Genomic DNA, 22,002 nt, shown 5'->3' on the forward strand with positions numbered 1-22,002 from the left:
GATCCCCAACCACGGTAAAGCTGCCAGCTGTGGTTTTCAGGCTACAGCCGTCTGCTTTACCCTAGCTGGCTATCAAAAATGGGGGGACCCAACGTAATTTTTTTTTTTTAACTATTTTTTAAATAGAAAAAATTAATGGGCTTCCCTGTATTTTGATTGCCAACCAAGGTAACAGCAGGCAGATGGGGGTGGCAACCCATAGCTGTCTGCTTTATCTGCGCTGAGAATCAAAAATACCGCGGAGTGCTACGTCATTTTTTTAAAGATTTATTTTTACAGCACTGTGATGTCCAGCAATCAAAATACAGGGAAGCCCATTTTATTTTTAGTTATTTAAATAAATAATTAAAAAAAATATATATGGGCTCCCGCTGCATTTTTAGTATTGCTAGCTAAGGGTAATCCAAGCAGCTACTGGCTGCTAACCCCCACTGCTTGGTGTTACCTTCACTGGCAATGGAAAATCCAGGGAAGCATTTTTTATTTTTTTTGCCAAAAAACTACAAAAAAAGGACGTGAGCTTCGCCATATTTTTGTATGCTAGCCAGGTATAGCAGGCAGGTGCTGGAGGAGTTGGATACAGCGCCAGAAGATGGCGCTTCTATGAAAATGCCATTTTCTGAGGTGGCTGCAGACTGCAATTCGCAGCAGTGGGGCCCAGAAAGCTCAGGCCAACCGGTGGTGCGGATTCCAATCCCCAGCTGCCTAGTTGTACCTGGCTCGACACAAAAATGGGGCAAAGCCTACGTCATTTGTTTTCTAATTATTTCATGAAATTCATGAAATAATAAAAAAAGGGCTTCCCTTTATTTTTGGTTCCCAGCTGGGTACAAATAGGCAACTGGGGGTTGGGGGCAGCCGTACCTGCCTGCTGTACCTGGCTAGCATACAAAAATATGGCGAAGCGCACATAATTTTTTCAGGGGGCAAAAAACTTCTGCATACAGTCCTGGATGGAGTATGCTGAGCCTTGTAGTTCTGCAGCTGCTGTCTGTATGTATGGAGAAGAGCAGACAGCAGCTGCAGAACTACAAGGCTCAGCATACTCCATCCAGGACTGTATGCAGAGGTTTTTTGCCCACCAAAAAAATGACGTGGGCTTCGCCATATTTTTGTATGCTAGCCAGGTACAGCTGGCAGCCACGGGCTGCCTCCAACCCCCAGTTGCCTATTTGTACCCGGCTGGGAACCAAAAATATAGGGAAGCCCGTTTTTTTTAATTATTTCACTTATTTCATGAAATAATTAAAAAACAAATGACGTGGGCTTCGCCCTATTTTTGTGTCCAGCCGGGTACAACTAGGCAGCTGGGGATTGGAATCCGCAGCACAGGTTAGCCCGAGGTTTGTGGGCGCCTCTGCTGCGGATTTCAGTCCGCAGCCGTCCCAGAAAATGGCGCTCTCATAGAAGCGCCATCATCTGGCGCTGTATCCAACTCTTCCAACAGCCCTGGAGCCGGGTGGCTTGTTGGGTAATCATGAGTTAATACTGGCTTTGTTTTACCAGCCAGTATTAAGCCAGAGATTCTTAATGTCAGGCACGTTTGACCCGGCCATTAAGAATCTCCAATAAAGGGTTAAAAAAAGACACCACACAGAGAAAAAATACTTTAATAGAAATAAATACACAGACACATTAGAGACTCTATCTTTATTACCCCCTGTCAGCCCTCCACGATCCTGCTCTTCTGTCTTCTTTCTTTCTAGTGTAGTAGTAGTGACGATTGTAGTGAGGATGAGATTCACCAGCTCATCACTTGGGGCTGGGGAACCTCCATCCTCACTACAATGCTTACTACAATCGGGAAGCAGCATACAGCCTTCACTCCGTGAGTGATCAGTGCTGGCTGCTAGCGGTAATGCTGACAGACGCGTTACCATAGCAACGGTGCTCTCGGAGCCGCGGTTAGCGGTGACGTCACCGCTAACTGCGTTGCTATGGCAACGGTGATCTCCGTTAATGACCGGCTGTGTCAGCCGGTCCCTAACGGAACGGGGAGTCGACCGTGTGCTAGAGCATGTCGCCGGTACACGGCGATACACATATGTGCACCGTGTACCAGAGAGATGCACTCGCAGGTCCTACATGACGTGTCATAGTCATGTGACCAGTCTGTAGCCAATGAGATAATAGCCACGTGACTGGTCACATGGCTATTTTGACGTCACGATAGGTCCTGCTTCTCTGCTGGCAGTGCAGGTCACCGGGAGGATTCAGCGATCATCGGATAAAATAGCGGCAGGAGACAGAGTGCAGAAGGGATCGCGAGGACCGGTAAGTGTTATGGCAATGTTTATTAACTGTTTGTGTACATTTATAATGCATTTTTATGTGTTTGTGATTGCCTCCCATTATAGCCTATACGTTCGAGTTCGGTTCGTCGAACGTTTGACGAGCCGAACTCGAACGGGACCCCCGTTCGGCGAACCGGCCTCGAGCCGAACCGGGACCAGTTCGCTCATCTCTACTGTTAATAGACACCTGCAAAACTCTGGCCTTCATGGAAGAGTCAAAAATGTAAAAGAGTACATTTTTTTGCCTAAAATACAAATAAATTGTGTCATCTTTAACTTTATGCCTATTTGAGATCAGTTAAATTTCAACGTGCTGAACTGTTTACAATCACAGTAATTTTGACCACGGGTGCCCAAACGTTTGCATACCACTGTATACCATTATTCTGAATTCTTGCTAAAAATTTACAAGCCTTACAGGTACCATTGTGATAATTTAGGGCCTTACAATTCCTATGGTTTATCATTCCAGGAAAAATAAGAAAGCTTGAGTTTCTAAAATAGTAGAAGCTTTCATTGTAAACATGCATGCTTATTTTTGGGGGGACATTTTTCTACCATGACCTGGTACAGCAGAAAATACTGCAGTTGCAATGATTTTTTTAAGTAAAAAATTAGATACTTGCTAATATTGGATCTGTACGCCTGATCCTATTTGAGCTTTCTGTCAAAAAATGATTAGGCATAAATATTTTAAAATATAAATATTTAATTACATGCATTTCTTTGCAAATGATATTTCTTATATTGTATTCATCAGCTTAATCTTTGCATTAATTATATTTATCATTCTTGCACAGATGCCTATCCCAAATCTGAAATTATTTATACATGGAAAAAAGGTCCTCTGTATTCAGTGGAAGTGCCACAAGAGTCTTCAAGTCTTCTACAGTATGATCTTGTTGGACAAACTGTTTCCAGTGAAACATTGAAGTCTAATACAGGTAAATGAGATTCCATTATTAATTTAAAGGATTATACATATCTCCAACATCCTGTCATACTTTCCTGCGTGGCGAGCGTGTTCAGACCAAAAAGAGTCTCATGCACAATGAAATAATCACCAAGTCAACACCACAAACAAGGGGGGACACCGGGGAGACAATAACAATGGTGGGCCCTGATACTAGTGAGAGGGTAGATGGGACACCTCCCTCACCTATAGCTGTCCCTACTCTCCTAGCCAGTCCGTATACAGTCTCCGCAACTGTAGCCAAGCTGCACCCTGAGACCCTTGGAAACCCTACAGATGCCCTAACTAATGAGAGGACAGTGAGGATATCTCAGTTCACTGCAGTGAACCTCACACAGACAGTGTGTGAGCCTGCAGCCATATGCTGTACCTGTGCTGGTATCAATTTACGGAGGACCCTACGCCAATTTTTTTATTTATTTTTTTATTTTTACACTTCTCTCGGGCAGACAGACTGCTACTGGAAGGGCAGCCAATCAGACACCAGCAGTGTGACTTCGCCAATCACAGATGTTATCACAGATGGTGGGCAGGGGAAGTAGTGTATATACATGAGAGATAATGAATGGCCCTGGAAGTAGTATTACAGCTGCGCGAAAGACTCAGTAAGCATAACGTGCCTGGTTTATTCCTAGTTTTCTTTCTTTTGCAGCCTCCTTAGCATAAACTAACACTAGCTCTTACTAACACCAGCCTCCTTAGCTCTTATTAACACATACGTTTTGCCTCCTTTTGAATTCAATGGTGTTCGGGTATGTTCGTTGAGCTGTCCATTGAGCTGTTCGGCAAACACCAGGAAAGTCGGTGAACATGACCAGAACTAAACCTTGACAGGACCACTCATCTCTAATGAGGAAGAACATAATGTAGCAAAATTTTTCAGAAATATACAGTAGCTTGGGATAAAATTTATTGGGGAGTAACCTTAACCTAACTAAAAGGAATATCACTTTCCTTTAATTAATATATTTCTTATCATGAAATCATCCAATGAAAAATCTTGTGCATCAACCATAGATAAAACAAAATAGATAAAAATGAAATGAATAACATAAATATTACCATTAGTATCATAAGTGCAAGATAGACAGTAATGGTCAAAAATGCAAATGATTGGTTAATTTACAGTATGGGTTCAATGGAAGATGAAGCTGTATATTTAGGTAATGTGATCTGGTATTTGTGGTGTGCTCTGATATCTTAAAGCTTTTAGGCCCTGTGCGCACTTGCCGGTTTTTGCCACGGATTTCCTGCGGTTTTGCTGCATGTTTCGCTGCATGTTATGTTCATAACATCTCTGCAGTGATTCACCAGCAAAACCTATGGGAAAAAAAATGCTGTGCGCACTATGCGGATTTTGACAGCTGCATGTTTTGCTGCGGGATTCCCGCAGCAAAAACAATTGCATGTCACTTCTTTTCCGCACATCACTGTATTTCACTCCATTGACTGCAATGTAATCGTGAAATTCTGCAGGGAATAATGCAGGTAGCAAATTCTGTGCGGTTCATTGCGTTTTCCTGCGTTATTCCCTGCGGTATTTCGCGGTTTCGGGACATAATGTTTATCGCTGCCTGCGGTTTGCAGCGAAGTGATGTCATTATGACAGGAAGAGGAAGTGGAGCAGAGAGTAAACACACAAAGATCACATAGACATAGAACACACATAATCACACTCACACACAGACATATAGAATCAGCACACAAATCAAACGGACATATAGAAAAAAAAACACAAGAGCTCCGCTGTATTTTTACCGTCCAGCCGAAGTAAACACACAGAGGCGGCCCGGTATTCACAAGCTGGGGAGGGAAAGGGACAGGGTTAATGCCCCCCCCCCGCAGCCGAGAATATCAGAACACGGCTGCCCCGGGACTGTCGCATCCATTATGCGTCAGTACCGGAGTGTCCCCGTCTCTTCCTGTTGCCATGATGCGGTGGCAATCAGGGTAATATAAGGAGTTAATGGCAGCGGATTGCTGCCTCTAAGCTTGATCATGGCAGTGTCTATGAGACAGCTGATCAACCCGTAAGTAAAGTGAATAAACACACACCGAAAAATCCTTTATTTTAAACTAAACACAAAAAAGCCCGTTTCACCCCTTTATTAACCCCTCCCAAACACACAGCTCCGGCGTAATCCACATCCTGCAATGCTTCATCCAGCTGCGACTGACACACAGCGCTGAATGCAGTCTCGTAACGAGCCTGCAGAGGTAACCACAGGTCATTTCTCACGGCCAGTAATGTGAACAACACATTACCGCTTGGGAGAAATGCAGCGTGTGCTCACAGGGACTCTATCTATCTAGCCCTCTATCTATTCTAATACTCAGTATTTTTATGTGAGTAGGCAGCCACCTATAATACTAAATTGAAAATCATCCTGGAATATCCCAGTGCATTTAGGCTGCAATCAATACATTTATGATTCCTTGAAGCAAATCTAGAAGTGGCAACAGACAGGAGACGTATAATTTAGAAGCAAATGCCTAAACTATTAGTACAATATATACAGTGCCTACAAGTAGTATTCAACCCCCTGCAGATTTAGCAGGTTTACACATTCAGAAGTAACTTGGCATTGTGACATTTGGACTGTAGATCAGCCTGGAAGTTTGAAATGCACTGCAGCAAAAAAGAATGTTATTTCTTTTTTTATTTTTTTTTTAAATTGGGAAAAGTTTATTCAGAGGGTCATTTATTATTCAACCCCTCAAACCACAAGAATTCTGTTTGGTTCCCCTAAAGTATTAAGAAGTATTTCAGGCACAAAGAACAATGAGCTTCACATGTTTGGATTAATTATCTCTTTTTCCAGCCTTTTCTGACTAATTAAGACCCTCCCTAACTTGTGAACAGCACTCATACTTGGTCAACATGGGAAAGACAAAGGAGCATTCCAAGGCCATCAGAGACAAGATCGTGGAGGGTCACAAGGCTGGCAAGGGGTACAAAACCCTTTCCAAGGAGTTGGGCCTACCTGTCTCCACTGTTGGGAGCATCATCTGTAAGTGGAAGGCTTATGGAACTACTGTTAGCCTTCCACGGCCTGGACAGCCTTTGAAAGTTTCCACCCGTGCCGAGGCCAGGCTTGTCCGAAGAGTCAAGGCTAACCCAAGGACTACAAGGAAGGAGCTCCGGGAAGATCTCATGGCAGTGGGGACATTGGTTTCAGTTGATATAGAAGGGTTAATAGTTTCTCTATTTCTTCATTAAAGATTTATTGTTATTAGTAAGTATATCTGATGGTAGTTCATAGTCATAGAGCCTTCGGAATAAGAGACAGTCTCAAGGATTATTATTGTCTCTAAATGTTCTTCTTATCTTCTTCTTATCTCATATGCACGACTCTACATTTTTGTTTTGCTAAAACTTAAAGGTCATATGAGCAACTTGTAAAGTCCAGCTAAAAGCCTTATTTGCAAAATCACATTGATCTGTAAATGGTATAAATAAACTGTACGTTGGTTAAATAAACAGAAGAAATTGATCATGCCCACATGGATGCTGGTCTTTTCTCTCCGAGCGCTCGATCTGGATTAAGGTCTGAAGAGGCCTAATTCAGAGGACCTCACTGGTGATCCCATAAGCTGACTTGTGACAAAACAGAACAGCTACAACACAGTCAATACCATAAGTAACATACGACGAACCCGTAAGGTACCCTTACCTTCAAAGCGTCATGTCAAGGCTCGTCTACAGTTTGCTCATGATCACTTGGAGGACTCTGAGACAGACTGGTTCAAGGTTCTCTGGTCTGATGAGACCAAGATCGAGATCTTTGGTGCCAACCACACACGTGATGTTTGGAGACTGGATGGCACTGCATACGACCCCAAGAATACCATCCCTACAGTCAAGCATGGTGGTGGCAACATCATGCTGTGGGGCTGTTTCTCAGCCAAGGGGCCTGGCCATCTGGTCCGCATCCATGGGAAGATGGATAGCACGGCCTACCTGGACATTTTGGCCAAGAACCTCCGCTCCTCCATCAAGGATCTTAAGATGGGTCGTCATTTCATCTTCCAACAAGACGACGACCCAAAGCACACAGCCAAGAAAACCAAGGCCTGGTTCAAGAGGGAAAAAATCAAGGTGTTGCAGTGGCCTAGTCAGTCTCCTGACCTTTACCCAATTGAAAACTTGTGGAAGGAGCTCAAGATTAAAGTCCACATGAGACACCCAAAGAACCTAGATAACTTGGAGAAGATCTGCATGGAGGAGTGGGCCAAGATAACTCCAGAGACCTGTGCCGGCCTGATCAGGTCTTATAAAAGACGATTATTAGCTGTAATTGCAAACAAGGGTTATTCCACAAAATATTAAACCTAGGGGTTGAATAATAATTGACCCACACTTTTATGTTGAAAATTTATTAAAATTTAACTGAGCAACATAACTTGTTGGTTTGTAAGATTTATGCATCTGTTAATAAATCCTGCTCTTGTTTGAAGTTTGCAGGCTCTAACTTATTTGCATCTTATCAAACCTGCTAAATCTGCAGGGGGGTGAAGACTACTTGTAGGCACTGTAAGTACATATGTTTTATGGCAGGAGATTCAGTTTTACAGGTTTCTTATTTACATACATAAGCATTTCAATGTTATACTATGGATAGCACCGTGTTTTTCCAAAAATAAGACACTGTCATACTTTTATTGCCTCCAAAAAAGCGTTAAGACTTATTTTTGGAATAGTCTTATTCTTGGAGAAACACAGTGGGGGTAAGTTACCCCCCAAAAAAGCAGACTTCCCCCTTCTTGGGAGACTCATACTTACCAGGCCCCAGATGCCTGTGTGGCTCCCAGGTCCTCCCTGTGATCTCTTGCGGGCGCTCCCAGTAGGTATGCTGCACACTATCCCCCCCTGCTTATGGCTGACACTCACATACATCAGATCGCACATATACTCCTACTCATACACACACATCAGATAGCGAGCATACACACTCATAGTCACACACACACATCAGATCGCACACACAATCACTGATCAGATTGCACACACACACACTCACCACATCTGGAGGTACTGAATGCCTCCGGCCACAGGAAAACATGGGAGGAAGTTACACATAAGCATTCTTTCTGCAGCCACAGGTCCTTGCGCTCCACCACACTGCATCTCAGGAAATCAGTATCGCTGTGCTGATTTGTGATTGTGTGTGATCTGATATGTCTGGGTGTGTGATCTGATCTATGATCCAACGATTTTGTTGCACAGACAATAAAATCATTCAGCCGTTTGTCACTGCTTGTAGGCTTAATTGTAGGTCTAAGCGGGTTGCACATTATAGAAAACAAAGTCAAGGCATTCACATGAACTCCATGTGCCATCACATAGTGAACGGCACTAGTGTAGGAGGACATAGTCGGACATTTTTTGTAAACCAAAATTTGTTACTCATTTTAACCTTTTGTTTAAGTAATTAAAGTCATTGTTACCTTATCTTTCTCATCAACAGGTGAATATATTGTTATGACGGTACATTTTCATCTGCAAAGGAAAATGGGCTATTTTGTAATACAAACCTATATCCCTTGCATAATGACCGTCATTCTTTCCCAGGTTTCTTTTTGGATCAACAAGGAATCTGTTCCAGCCAGAACAGTTTTTGGTATGACTACTGCTCACTCAGTAGTATTTCCATAAAGTCCATGTCATCACTACTCATTTGTCATCCAACGCTTATCTGTTGTAGGTGAATATTCTCATCAAGTTGTGTTGTTCTTCCTGCGAAGGAAAATAGGGTATTACATCATCCATACATACATCCCATGCAGCATGACCGTTGTCTTGTCTCAAGTTGTGTTTTGGATCAACAAAGAATCAGTCCCAGCAAGAACTGTTGCTGGTATGGATATTAGACTAGTTATATATCTATGTTATCGATTTATTAATGTAAACCAAGAATTCAACTAATAATCATGTTATTTCAGATTAGAAATAAAAGACATACTGCATGTCTAGAAAGAGTATCATGCTATTCTATGGAGTAATGCTTAGTACCATACCAAGGTTTCAGCTGAGTAAATGAGGTCACCTTCAATAGTCAAAAGCTCAGTCATCCATGTTTGTTATTAACTTGAACCATCTCCTACAAACGTAGTCTGCCATTGGATTCATTCTGCCCGAGTCAGAGACGACATGAAATAGACACCTTCTACATAACCGCAAACATGAGTAGTTTGAAATGCTGTGGTGTTTCAGAGAAAACACTCTTTGAAAAAACAGCCAGGGACTTTGAGTCTCATCTGAATAGTCAGAGAAAGGTCCCCAGTTGAGTTTCTCCACCTCAAGCTTCATAATTGGCAGGTCTCTCCCTACGTGTACGTGTTTTTATATATAGATACATATATATGTATCTATACATATATATATATGTATATATATATATATATATATATATATATATATATATAAAGGTTGAAAAACTCAAGGGGGCCAAATACTCGCAAGGCACTGTGTATATACAGTTAGGTCCAGAAATATTTGGACAGTGACACATGTTTTGTTATTTTAGCTGTTTACAAACACATGTTCAGAAATACAATTATATATATAATATGGGCTGAAAGTGCACACTCCCAGCTGCAATATGAGAGTTTTCACATCCAAATCGGAGAAAGGGTTTAGGAATCATAGCTCTGTAATGCATAGCCTCCTCTTTTTCAAGGGACCAAAAGTAATTGGACAAGGGACTCTAAGGGCTGCAATTAACTCTGAAGGCATCTCCCTCGTTAACCTGTAATCAATGAAGTAGTTAAAAGGTCTGGGGTTGATTACAGGTGTGTGGTTTTGCATTTGGAAGCTGTTGCTGTGACCAGACAACATGCGGTCTAAGGAACTCTCAATTGAGGTGAAGCAGAACATCCTGAGGCTGAAAAAAAAGAAAAAATCCATCAGAGAGATAGCAGACATGCTTGGAGTAGCAAAATCAACAGTCGGGTACATTCTGAGAAAAAAGGAATTGACTGGTGAGCTTGGGAACTCAAAAAGGCCTGGGCGTCCACGGATGACAACAGTGGTGGATGACCACCGCATACTTTCTTTGGTGAAGAAGAACCCGTTCACAACATCAACTGAAGTCCAGAACACTCTCAGTGAAGTAGGTGTATCTGTCTCTAAGTCAACAGTAAAGAGAAGACTCCATGAAAGTAAATACAAAGGGTTCACATCTAGATGCAAACCATTCATCAATTCCAAAAATAGACAGGCCAGAGTTAAATTTGCTGAAAAACACCTCATGAAGCCAGCTCAGTTCTGGAAAAGTATTCTATGGACAGATGAGACAAAGATCAACCTGTACCAGAATGATGGGAAGAAAAAAGTTTGGAGAAGAAAGGGAACGGCACATGATCCAAGGCACACCACATCCTCTGTAAAACATGGTGGAGGCAACGTGATGGCATGGGCATGCATGGCTTTCAATGGCACTGGGTCACTTGTGTTTATTGATGACATAGCAGCAGACAAGAGTAGCCGGATGAATTCTGAAGTGTACCGGGATATACTTTCAGCCCAGATTCAGCCAAATGCCGCAAAGTTGATCGGACGGCGCTTCATAGTACAGATGGACAATGACCCAGGAGTTCATGAGTGCAAAAAAGTGGAACATTCTGCAATGGCCAAGTCAATCACCAGATCTTAACCCAATTGAGCATGCATTTCACTTGCTCAAATCCAGACTTAAGACGGAAAGACCCACAAACAAGCAAGACCTGAAGGCTGCGGCTGTAAAGGCCTGGCAAAGCATTAAGAAGGAGGAAACCCAGCGTTTGGTGATGTCCATGGGTTCCAGACTTAAGGCAGTGATTGCCTCCAAAAGATTCTCAACAAAATATTGAAAATAAAAATATTTTGTTTGGGTTTGGTTTATTTGTCCAATTACTTTTGACCTCCTAAAATGTGGAGTGTTTGTAAAGAAATGTGTACAATTCCTACAATTTCTATCAGATATTTTTGTTCAAACCTTCAAATTAAACGTTACAATCTGCACTTGAATTCTGTTGTAGAGATTTCATTTCAAATCCAATGTGGTGGCATGCAGAGCCCAACTCGCGAAAATTGTGTCACTGTCCAAATATTTCTGGACCTAACTGTATATATATATATATATATATATATATATATATATATATATATATATACAGTTAGGTCCAGAAATATTTGGACAGTGACACAAGTTTTGTTATTTTAGCTGTTTACAAAAACATGTTCAGAAATACAATTATATATATAATATGGGCTGAAAGTGCACACTCCCAGCTGCAATATGAGAGTTTTCACATCCAAATCGGAGAAAGGGTTTAGGAATCATAGCTCTGTAATGCATAGCCTACTCTTTTTCAAGGGACCAAAAGTAATTGGACAAGGGACTCTAAGGGCTGCAATTAACTCTGAAGGCGTCTCCCTCGTTAACCTGTAATCAATGAAGTAGTTAAAAGGTCTGGGGTTGATTACAGGTGTGTGGTTTTGCATTTGGAAGCTGTTGCTGTGACCAGACAACATGTGGTCTAAGGAACTCTCAATTGAGGTGAAGCAGAACATCCTGAGGCTGAAAAAAAAAAAGAAAAAATCCATCAGAGAGATAGCAGACATGCTTGGAGTAGCAAAATCAACAGTCGGGTACATTCTGAGAAAAAAGGAATTGACTGGTGAGCTTGGGAACTCAAAAAGGCCTGGGCGTCCACGGATGACAACAGTGGTGGATGATCGCCGCATACTTTCTTTGGTGAAGAAGAACCCGTTCACAACATCAACAGAAGTCCAGAACACTCTCAGTGAAGTAGGTGTATCTGTCTCTAAGTCAACAGTAAAGAGAAGACTCCATGAAAGTAAATACAAAGGGTTCACATCTAGATGCAAACCATTCATCAATTCCAAAAATAGACAGGCCAGAGTTAAATTTGCTGAAAAACACCTCATGAAGCCAGCTCAGTTCTGGAAAAGTATTCTATGGACAGATGAGACAAAGATCAACCTGTACCAGAATGATGGGAAGAAAAAAGTTTGGAGAAGAAAGGGAACGGCACATGATCCAAGGCACACCACATCCTCTGTAAAACATGGTGGAGGCAACGTGATGGCATGGGCATGCATGGCTTTCAATGGCACTGGGTCACTTGTGTTTATTGATGACATAACAGCAGACAAGAGTAGCCGGATGAATTCTGAAGTGTACCGGGATATACTTTCAGCCCAGATTTAGCCAAATGCCGCAAAGTTGATCGGACGGCGCTTCATAGTACAGATGGACAATGACCCCAAGCATACAGCCAAAGCTGCCCAGGAGTTCATGAGTGCAAAAAAGTGGAACATTCTGCAATGGCCAAGTCAATCACCAGATCTTAACCTAATTGAGCATGCATTTCACTTGCTGAAATCCAGACTTAAGACGGAAAGACCCACAAACAAGCAAGACCTGAAGGCTGCGGCTGTAAAGGCCTGGCAAAGCATTAAGAAGGAGGAAACCCAGCGTTTGGTGATGTCCATGGGTTCCAGACTTAAGGCAGTGATTGCATCCAAAGGATTCGCAACAAAATATTGAAAATAAAGATATTTTGTTTGGGTTTGATTTATTTGTCCAATTACTTTTGACCTCCTAAAATGTGGAGTGTTTGTAAAGAAATGTGTACAATTCCTACAATTTCTATCAGATATTTTTGTTCAAACCTTCAAATTAAACGTTACAATCTGCACTTGAATTCTGTTGTAGAGATTTCATTTCAAATCCAATGTGGTGGCATGCAGAGCCCAACTCGCGAAAATTGTGTCACTGTCCAAAAATTTCTGGACCTAACTGTATATATATATATATGTATATATATATATATATATATATATATATATATATATACACAGTGCCTTGTGAGTATTTGGCCCCCTTGAGTTTTTCAACCTTCTCCCACATTTCAGGCTTCAAACATAAAAATAAGTATTTTAATGTTATGGTGAAGAATCAACAAGTAGGACACAATTGTGAAGTTGAGCAAAATGTATTGCTTATTTTAAACTTTTAAAAAAATTAAATAACTGAAAAGTTCTGCTTGCAATATTATCCGTTCCCTTTACGTTCAGTGCAGCAAACTCACTCCAGAAGTTTATTGAGGGTCTCTGAATGATCCAATGATGTCCTAAATGACTTATGATGATAATTATAAGCCACCTGTGTGTAATCAAGTCTCCGTATAAAGGCACCTGCTCTGTGATAGTCTCAGTGTTCTGTTTAAAGCAGAGAGAGCATCATGAAGACCAAGGAACACAACAGGCAGGTCCATGATACTGTTGTGGAGAAGTTTAAAGCCGGATTTGGTTACAAAAAGATTTCCACAACTTAAAACATCCCAAGGAGCACAGGCAAGCGATCATATTGAAATGGAAGGAGTATCATACCATTGCAAATCTACCAAGACCCAGCCGTCCCTCAAAAATTTCATCTCAAACAAGGAGAAGATTGATCAGAGATGCAGCCAAGAGGCCTATGATCACTCTGGATGAACTGCAGAGACTTACAGCTGAGGTGGGAGAGTCTGTCCATAGGACAACAATTAGCTGTACACTGCACAAATTTGGCCTTTATGGAAGAGTGGCAAGGAGAAAGCCATTTCTCAAAGATGTCCATAAAAATTGTCATCTAAAGTTTGACACAAGCCACCTTGGAGGCACACCAAACATGTGGAAGAAGGTGCTCTGGTCAGATGAAACCAAAATCAAACTATTTGGGCACAATGCCAAGCGATATGTTTGGCGTAAAAGCAACACAGCTCATCACCCTGAACACACCATCCCCACTGTCAAACATGGTGGTGGCAGCATCCTGATTTGGGCCTGCTTTTCTTCAGCAGGGACAGGGAAGATGGTTAAAATTGATGGGAAGATTGATGGAGCCAAATACAGGACCATTCTTGAAGAAAACCTGTTTGAGTCTGCTAAAGATCTGAGACTGGGACGGAGATTTGTCTTCCAACAAGACAATGATCCCAAACATAAAGCAAAATCTACAATGGAATGGTTCACAAATAAACATATCCAGGTGTTAGAATGGCCAAGTCACAGTCCAGACCTGAATCCAATCGAGCATCTGTGGAAAGAGCTGAAAACTGCTGTTCACATCCAACCTCACTCAGCTTGAGCTATTTGCAAAGGAAGAATGGGCAAGAGTTTCAGTCTCTCCATGTGCAAAACTGATAGAATCATACCCCAAGTGACTTGCAGCTTTAATCACAGCAAAAGGTATTAACTTAAAGGGGCCAAATAAAATTGCATGCCCCACTTTTCAGTTAATTATTTTTTTAAAAAATTTAAAATAAGCAATAAATTTCGTTCAACTTCACAATTCGTCCCACTTTTTGTTGATTCTTCACCATAACATTAAAATTTTTATCATTATGTTTGAAGCCTGAAATGTGGGAAAAGGTTGAGAAATTCCAAGGAGCCGAATACTTTTGCAAGGCACTGTAAATATAGCTAATCAGTGAAAGAAACCTCAATGTTTAGTTGGCCAAGACACATATTTTGTTTTTGGCTTTTCAAAGTACAAAAGATTACTAGCATAATTTGTTCCGTAAATGTGTTTGTAATCCAAATCACTCGTATAGCAAAACAAATTTTACCATAAGAAATACTCAAAACAAGGACAATTGCCGAGGAAGCTAACGAAACGTGCGCGTCGGGGCACGTTTTCTACACTGGCATCCACCCGAACATGGGTAATTATACTTAACCATTACATTGCTGCACGTTAGACTGGGGAATAATTAGGTTTCACCTTGTGATTTTGTTACTATGATGACTGTTTGAAATTCCCCTGTTCCTGCGGCAGCACCTATTCAATCCTTATAGATATTCTGAATGCCCACAAGGTATTTATGTTTTTGATATAAGACTATATGTCTATTGATGATTGTAACTTATGTGAGGCTTCTCTTTGAGAACGCTATAGGATTTAGGATTTTTCCCATGTCTGGTGTTGGACCATAGTGCATTATGTCAGGATCCCCTCCTGTATAAACCTACACGTTATTTATAATCTAATAATTATGATGTACTTATAATCTTGCTATTAATCTTTCTTGGAAAAATAATAAAAAAAACCTTTTTATGCAAGATATTAGCTTTGACGCATCTTTATTATATGTGTAGACTATGACTCCCAGCCTTCTCCTCTGTTCAATATTATTGCTACTTGGGTTTAGTCGAATAGAATAAGTAATGATTCTATATTCTGTCCCTTTTCGTTTTATTTATGAAAATAAAGTTGCTGCAAAGCTGAAATATTGATCATTTAATGCACACAGAAAGGTCCAATTTTGGCAAGACAAATGTTTTGTCGTCCACAGAAAGCAATGTGAAATTCAAACAAATAAGTAACTTCGAATGTAAAGATGTGTTGCATAACATTGGTGAATGAAGTTGGGTTGCTATTAGAGCCATATTTAATATTTTGTGTGACTTCCATGAGCTTGAAGGACTGCATCCATGCGGTTCAACAATGATTCATACAATATATTGATGAAGTCATCATGAAGTCATCAGGAATAGCAAAGAATGCAGTTTTACATGCCTCCCTGAGTTCATCTAGATTCTTTGGTTTTGTCTTCCTAGCTTCCTCTTTCATTTTACCCCATCCTACCCCAAACATGCTCAGTGATGTTCATGTCTGGTGACTGGGCTGGCCAGTCCTTGAGCACCTTGATCTTCTTTGTCAGGAGGAACTTTGTTGTAGAGATGGATGTATGAGATGGAGATGGAGCACCATCCTGCTGCAGAATTTGACCCCTTTTATGATTGGGAATGTAAAAGGTAGCTAATACTTCCTGATATTTAGGCTATTGAAACTGTTTTCTGGATCCATACAAGCTCCAGTAGGTCTCCTGCAGTATTTGTGGCTGCTGTAGTGTAATTCAACTGAAGATTCATCAGAGAAATCCACCTTCTGATACTTTTCTGCATCCATCTGTTTAGCAGGCTGTAGGACTTAGCAAATGCCACATGGTTTTTTAATTGCCTTTTGTTTAGTGCTGGCTTCTCGGCACTGATTCGAGATGGAATCCTACAAACTGTTCTAGTTGACACAGGGACATGAGGTGACCAGGCCTTTTGGAGCTCTGATGCAGTGGAAGAGGGTCTGGCTTTGGATTTTCTAACCAACAAATGTTTCTACTGAGCAGTTGTATTGCGGGGTCTGTTGGAACTGGGCTTGTCAAAAACATCTCCAGTCTCTTCAAATATTTTTTTAATTCTTTGTACTTGACGCTGAGACACATTAAAGGTGCCAGCCACCTCTGCAGTGGATCTAGTCTTCAGCCGCTTGATAATCAAGGCTTTGGTCGCAGGGTGGATTATTGGCATGTTGTCAGAGGTCAAGTTGCAGTTCAAGTGAAGGTCTGTGGTGCTGGGTTTCGTTTTATACACACCCACTAATTAATCAATCATTTAATGAGTGCAGGTGAGGATGTAAACTAGGATTGGGTGCATTATATGAGACGGCGACAAAAGTTTTGTCTTGCCAAAATCTGACTTTTCTGTGTTCATTAAATGATTAATATTTCAGCTTTGCAGCAACTTTACTTTCATAACCTAAACCAAATTTGGGAGGGTTTCAGCTTTCAAAAGAGTAATTTATGAAACCAATGGATGAATTTAAAGTCAGGTTATAAGCTTTATTTACATAACATGGATAAGCGACAGGACTTTTGTCAGGGACTGTACTAGTACTGCATTGTATCCGCGTAGGGAGGGAGGTACAGTACTTTAGAAAAGTGGGGAGGGCTCACGTGATGCTTGTATTGTGATATCTTGCTTGTTTACCGAGCTAAAATTTTTTTTTAAAATTTAGCTTGTCTTGCAAATCACTCTCAAACCAAGTTATGCTTAGTCCAAGATTCCACTGTATACTTTATTTTTAATTGTATTCATAGATTGCTTTAACACATCCAGTGTCTGATTCATGCTGCCTGTGATTTGGGCAATGTGAATCTCATCCTATTCCATTTAAGCTTCCTTCATTCATTTGCTGTTTAGTTGTCAGATATAGTAAGAGATGATGAATGTCAGAACATTCATCTGACCAATCTGAATGCCACTGCTGTCTCACAATACTGGTGTTATTAGGAAGACAACTTCTTCTTCACATTTAGATGTCCACCAGAAATTTTTCACTGTTTCTACAATTTCTTCATACAGTTCAAAAACATACCAGTGTGTCGAGCTTGTGTTTTCTAAATTCTTTTTGGAAAACTCTAATCTCTCAAAAAGAAAATTAAATACAATAGCATGCCATGCTACAAAAACTCTCAACAGGCTGCAATCTATATCACAACAGCTAGGCGGTCATCCATAGACTAATATAGAAAAGCTGCAATCTGCAATAGACAACAGATAGGTGGTCATCCATAGACACATATAGACAGGTTGAAATTTACAATACATGATGGCCAGGCTGCCATCTATAGACTCATATAGACAGGCTGTAATCTACAATACACAACAGCTAAGCGACTATCCATTGACTTGTATAGACAGTCTGCAATCTGCAATACACAACAGCTACGCTGCCATCTATAGGCATATATAAACAGGCTGCAATCTACAATATTGAACAGCTGGCCATCCATAGACTGATATAGATGTCCTGTGATCTATAATACAACACAGCTAGACAGCTGTCCATAGACTCATATAGACATTCTGCAATCTAAAATGCACAACAGCTAGACTGCCATCTATAGGCATATATAAACAGGCTGCAATCTACAATATTCAACAGCTGGCCATCCATAGACTTGTATAGACAGTTTGCAATCTACAATACAAAACTAGCTAGATGGATATCCATAGACTAATATTGACAGGCTGCGATCTACAATACACAACAGCTAGGCGATCATCCATTGACTCATATAGACAGGCTGAAATCTACAATATACAACAACTGGGCAGCCATAAATAGAGACATATAAACAGACTAACTATAAATGCATACAGTTGCACACTGAAAAAGCCAAAAATGTACAAGGGAAAATATGGCACTGCATTACTGCACAAGAGAGATATTTAATTTATGTATTGGCCAATGCATGTAAGCCCGGAAACCAACGGCAAGGTATATCTCTGTAATCCGGGAACCTAACTTAAATGCCTCTATCTACGTTAAAAACATCTGTATCTGGGCAAAATGCCACTATTTGAACTACAAACCTCCATGTATGGGCTGCTAGGCTCCTGCTACAATGGTTATGAACACAGCCAGGTCTTAGGGCGGAGTGCTCAGTCACAAAAAGGCTGACTAGAAATATTAAAAAACTGACCCGCACATCCAACAGATGTGAACAGGTGCTAACTTAAAAAACATAGTAACTATAAATGCATACAGTTGCACTCTGAAAAAGCCAAAAATGTACAAGGGAAAATATGGCCCTGCATTACTGCAAAAGAGAGATATTTAGTTTATGTATTGGCCAATGCATGTAAGCCTGGAAACCAAACGGCAAGGTATATCTCTGTAATCCGGGAACCTAACTTAAATGCCACTATCTAGGTTAAAAACATCCGTATCTGGGCAAAATGCCACTATTTGGACTACAAACCTCCATGTATGGGCAGCTAGGCTCCTGCTACAATGGTTATGATATTTCTAGTGAGTCTTTTTCTGACTGAGCACTCCACCCTAATACCTGGCTGGGTTCATAACCATTGTAGATAGTGGCATTTAAGATAGGTTCCCGGATTACAGAGATATACCTTGCCCTTGGTTTCCGGGCTTACATGCATTGGCCAGTACATAAACTATCTCTCTTTTGCAGTAATGCAGTGCCATATTTTCCCTTGTACATTTTTGGCTTTTTCAGTGATGCATTTTATAGTTACTATGTTTTTTCAGTTAGCACCTGTTCACATTTCTTGCATGTGCGGGTCAGTTTTTTTTATATTTCTAGTGAGTCTTTTTCTGCCTGAGCACTCCGCCCTAAGACCTGGCTGTTCATAACCATTATAGCAGGAGCCTAGCTGCCCATACATGGAGGTTTGTAGTCCAAATAGTGGCATTTTGCACAGATACGGATGTTTTTAACCTAGAGAGTGGCATTTAAGTTAGGTTCCCGGATTACAGAGATATACCTTGCCGTTTGGTGTCCGGGCTTACATGCATGGCCAAAACATAAACTAAATATCTCTCTTTTGCAGTAATGCAGTGCCATATTTTCCCTTGTACATTTTTGGCTTTTTCAGTGTGCAACTGTATGCATTTATAGTTACTATGTTTTTTCAGTTAGCACCTGTTCACATTTGTTGGATGTGCACGTCAGTTTTTTGATATATAAACAGACTGTAACCTACAATGCACAACAGCTAGGAGGCCATCCATAGACTCATATAGACAGGCTGAATACAGCTGAGGAGAAAAATTGCAGATCACCACTGCCTCCAGGAATAACATAGATCCGAGTGCAATACCTTTTTTTCTAGCATTGCATTCACTTTATACACTAGTGTGAGCGAACCTTTAATCAAATTAAGCTTGTGATGCCCACTTCCCTAGTGGAGTTTTTAGACTATATCCATTGTAAAGCATGCCGACAGGTATGTACAAGGGCATCATGGTAATCAAATCTGGTAATTATAGTCCCTGAATTTGTTATTTAGGAAAGAAATGCTTTGTACCTCATTTGTTTTTTGGCACAATCAGGACTTGTTTTTTCTTAATAAGAAATAACTTTCATCAGTCACTCATTCCAGTATGCACTCATTAAGTCATCAGTCTCTGAAGAATAGGAATTATGTTATTGCACATGTAACTGTAAAATCTGAAATGAAAAATAATGAATTCTTTATAAAATTTTAAATTTGTATTTTTTTTATTTTGCTTTTCAGGAATTACAACTGTTCTGACAATGACCACTTTAAGTATTAGCGCCAGACATTCCTTCCCGAAAGTGTCCTATGCCACCGCTATGGATTGGTTTATAGCTGTATGCTTTGCCTTTGTCTTTTCTGCACTCATTGAGTTTGCAGCAGTGAATTATTTTACCAATCGACAGACTCAACAGGCAATCATGAAAACAGCAAAAGAGTCTTCATTAGCAGCCGTGTCTGTAACAGCGTCCACAGAAGGAGAAATTGTTACGGTAAGGTCTCCATAAATCACACTGAAAATTCCTTAGCACGGTGCTAAATCATTACAGGATATCATTCAATGGCTCAATACTGACCACCCCAAGAATGGTAAACATTTAACAATAATTTTATGTTTTTTCATTATATATATTCATTATGTATATATATATATATATATATATATATATATATATATACAGTCATATGAAAAGGTTTGGGCACCCCCTAATAATGTTAACCTTTTTTCTTTATAACAATTTGGGTTTTTGCAGCAGCTGTTTCAGTTTCATATATCTAATAACTGATGGACTGAGTAATATTTCTGGATTGAAATGAGGTTTATTGTACTAACAGAAAATGTGCAATCCGCATTTAAACAAAATTTGACCGATGCAAAAGTATGGGCACCTCAACATAAAAGTGACATTAATATTTTGTAGATCCTCCTTTTGCAAAAATCACAGCCTCTAGTCGTTTCCTGTAGCTTTTAATGAGTTCCTGGATCCTGGATGAAGGTCTATATGACCATTTCTGTTTACAAAACAATTCCAGTTCAGTTAAGTTTGATGGTCGCCGAGCATGGACAGCACGCTTCAAATCATCCCACAGATTTTCAATGATATTCAGGTCTGGGGACTGGGATGGCCATTCCAGAACATTGTAATTGTTCCTCTGCATGAATGCCTGAGTAGATTTGGAGAGGTGTTTTGGATCATTGTCTTGCTGAAATATCCATCTCCTGCATAACTTCAACTTCGTCACTGATTCTTGCACATTATTGTCAAGAATCTGCTGATACTGAGTTGAATCCATGCGACCCTCAACTTTAACAACATTCCCGGTGCCGTCATTGGCCACACAGCCCCAAAGCATGATGGAACCTCCACCAAATTTTACTTTGGGTAGCAAGTGCTTTTCTTGGAATGCCGTGTTTTTTTGCCTCCATGCATAATGCCTTTTTGTATGACCAAACAACTCAATCTTTGTTTCATCAGTCCACAGGACCTTCTTCCAAAATGTAACTGGCTTGTCCAAATGTGCTTTTGCATACCTAAGGCGACTTTGTTTGTGGCGTGCTTACAGAAACGGCTTCTCTCGCATCACTCTCCCATACAGCTTCTCCTTGTGGAAAGTGCGCTGTATTGTTGACCGATGCACATTGACACCATCTGCAGCAAGATGATGCTGCAGGTCTTTGGAGGTGGTCTGTGGATTGTCCTTGACTGTTCTCACCATTCTTCTTCTCTGCCTTTCTGATATTTTTCTTGGCCTGCCACTTCTGGGCTTAACAAGAACTGTACCTGTGTTCTTCCATTTCCTTACTATGTTCCTCACAGTGGAAACTGACAGTTTAAATCTCTGAGACAACTTTTTGTATCCTTCCCCTGAACAACTATGTTGAATAATCTTTGTTTTCAGATCATTTGAGAGTTGTTTTGAGGAGCCCAAGATGCCCCTCTTCATAGGAGATTCAAATAGGAGAACAACTTGCAAATGGCCACCTTTTTTAAATACCTTTTCTCATGATTGTATACACCTGCCTATGAAGTTCAAAGCTCAATGAGGTTACAAAACCGATTTAGTGCTTTAGTAAGTCAGTAAAAAGTAGTTAGGAG

The 22,002-nt window shown here is 40.6% G+C and overlaps 1 protein-coding gene across 1 annotated transcript in view; it reads left to right on the forward strand.

Annotated features, from left to right (window-relative positions):
* Positions 1-22,002, forward strand: part of GABRA6 (gamma-aminobutyric acid type A receptor subunit alpha6) — a 119,445-nt gene that overhangs the window by 80,481 nt on the left and 16,962 nt on the right. Inside the window, exons 6-8 of the mRNA XM_075344444.1 lie at positions 3,095-3,238; positions 8,736-8,888; positions 20,144-20,397. Of these exons, the coding sequence (XP_075200559.1) occupies positions 3,095-3,238; positions 8,736-8,888; positions 20,144-20,397 (551 nt within the window). The remainder of the gene's footprint in view (positions 1-3,094; positions 3,239-8,735; positions 8,889-20,143; positions 20,398-22,002) is intronic.

This window comes from Anomaloglossus baeobatrachus, chromosome 4, assembly GCF_048569485.1.
Source record: "Anomaloglossus baeobatrachus isolate aAnoBae1 chromosome 4, aAnoBae1.hap1, whole genome shotgun sequence".
In the NCBI taxonomy this organism is placed as follows: Eukaryota; Metazoa; Chordata; class Amphibia; order Anura; family Aromobatidae; genus Anomaloglossus; species Anomaloglossus baeobatrachus.